Genomic DNA, 1,409 nt, shown 5'->3' with positions numbered 1-1,409 from the left:
GGGCTTAGCGTCCCACCCGTGCTGCCATCAATCAATGAAGCCACTCAACTGAGAAATTAACTCCAGCCCGCACACATCCCTCACACACCAAAGGTTGCGGGCAGCTGTGCCGGGAGCTCGCCCAGTGCCCAGGGCTCAGCCACCAGCAGGACTCACCAGAGAAGGCGTTGTTGGTGTTGAGGAAGTAGATCTCCTCACGGCCATCCCCGTCAATGTCGCAAGCTGTCACACCTATGGCATTGCCCTGCCGGTCCCGCAGCGCGTAGTAGGGGGAGTCCCTCTCGTCCACTGCCACGTTCACCAGCCGCCCCAGTGCCTTGTCATACTTGAGCACCAGGTTGGGGCCATTGTACCTGGGGGTACAAGCAGGGGTGCTGACTCCCTGAGGCTTGGGAACTGGATGAAAGCCCCTGTCCCATCCGTGGGGGGACACCAGGTGTGACATCAGGTTTCCTCCATGATGGGCACAGCAGAGACCTGCATGGAGACTGAGCACCCTGGGCTGCTTTCAGCACCTGAACATGGGGCTGGCTCCTGACTGCTGATGAGAAGGGCTTGGTCTGGACATGTATGTGTGGCCTGGTTACCACAGGGCAATGCCAGGGGCTGGATGGCCAACAGGGCAGGATGGGTGCAGGTGCTTGCTTGCAGCCCTTTCCCAGGGCGGTGAAACAGTCATGCAAAGCAAATCCTCTCAGCACTCTGTGCCCCATAGGCTCCCCACCCGCTCCTGCCTGGTGTGCCAGTAAACAAGTTACACAACGGGCACTGTGGCCACTTACAAAAGCAGCTGTCTGGCTGCTTGGCTCAGCCTAGCTGGGAGCAGCATCCTGGGCCACTCTGGGGGTCTCTGGTGCTGTCTGTGGTTTGCTGCCCCATGGTGATGCTCGGAGTGGTGGCAGAGCCACACTCTGCCTGCCGCTGTGGTGTCCCCAGCTCCCACAGCCCTGCTGGATGGGATTTGTGGTGGGTGAGGGGCTCCCTCCAGGTGAGCATACTTGCTTGTACAAGCCTTCCTTGGGGGTGAGCATGGTGGTGTGCGCACAGACACACTGTGCTGATGGCTCACAGCCTGCATCGTGGTCCTCACTGTCCCTGGCCAGGACCGGACCCACTGGCAGCAGCTGCTCCGCATCCAGCCCTGCTCCAGCACTGGCAGTGCAGCGTATGGCTCCCTGCCTCCCCAGCTCCTGCCAGCCCTTCCGAGCCATCACTCCAATAACGGGCTATAAAAAACCTCCAGCCAATTAACCGAATCTCCAGAGAGCGCTGAGTCCTGTCAGCGGAGCTGAGCCGGCTTGGGGACACTCTGGCTCCGCACTGCGGGGCGGTCCCTGGCTGCTGGGCAGCTGCCACTCACCCACAGAGGGGTGACCTGGCCCCAGGGCTAGGACCGCGTCATCTGCGCA

The 1,409-nt window shown here is 61.3% G+C and overlaps 1 protein-coding gene across 1 annotated transcript in view; it reads right to left on the bottom strand.

Moving 5' to 3' along the window:
- The window catches only part of LOC104490299 (cartilage acidic protein 1-like), a gene marked incomplete at its 3' end in the record, with an annotated part of 4,020 nt that overhangs the window by 2,110 nt on the left and 501 nt on the right, over nucleotides 1-1,409 (bottom strand). Inside the window, exon 2 of the mRNA XM_010132565.1 lies at nucleotides 157-353. Within this exon, the coding sequence (XP_010130867.1) occupies nucleotides 157-353 (197 nt within the window). The remainder of the gene's footprint in view (nucleotides 1-156; nucleotides 354-1,409) is intronic.

This window comes from Buceros rhinoceros, unplaced genomic scaffold (assembly GCF_000710305.1).
Source record: "Buceros rhinoceros silvestris isolate BGI_N320 unplaced genomic scaffold, ASM71030v1 scaffold26243, whole genome shotgun sequence".
Classification (NCBI taxonomy): Eukaryota; Metazoa; Chordata; class Aves; order Bucerotiformes; family Bucerotidae; genus Buceros; species Buceros rhinoceros.
This window is presented reverse-complemented; position numbering and strand designations above follow the sequence as displayed.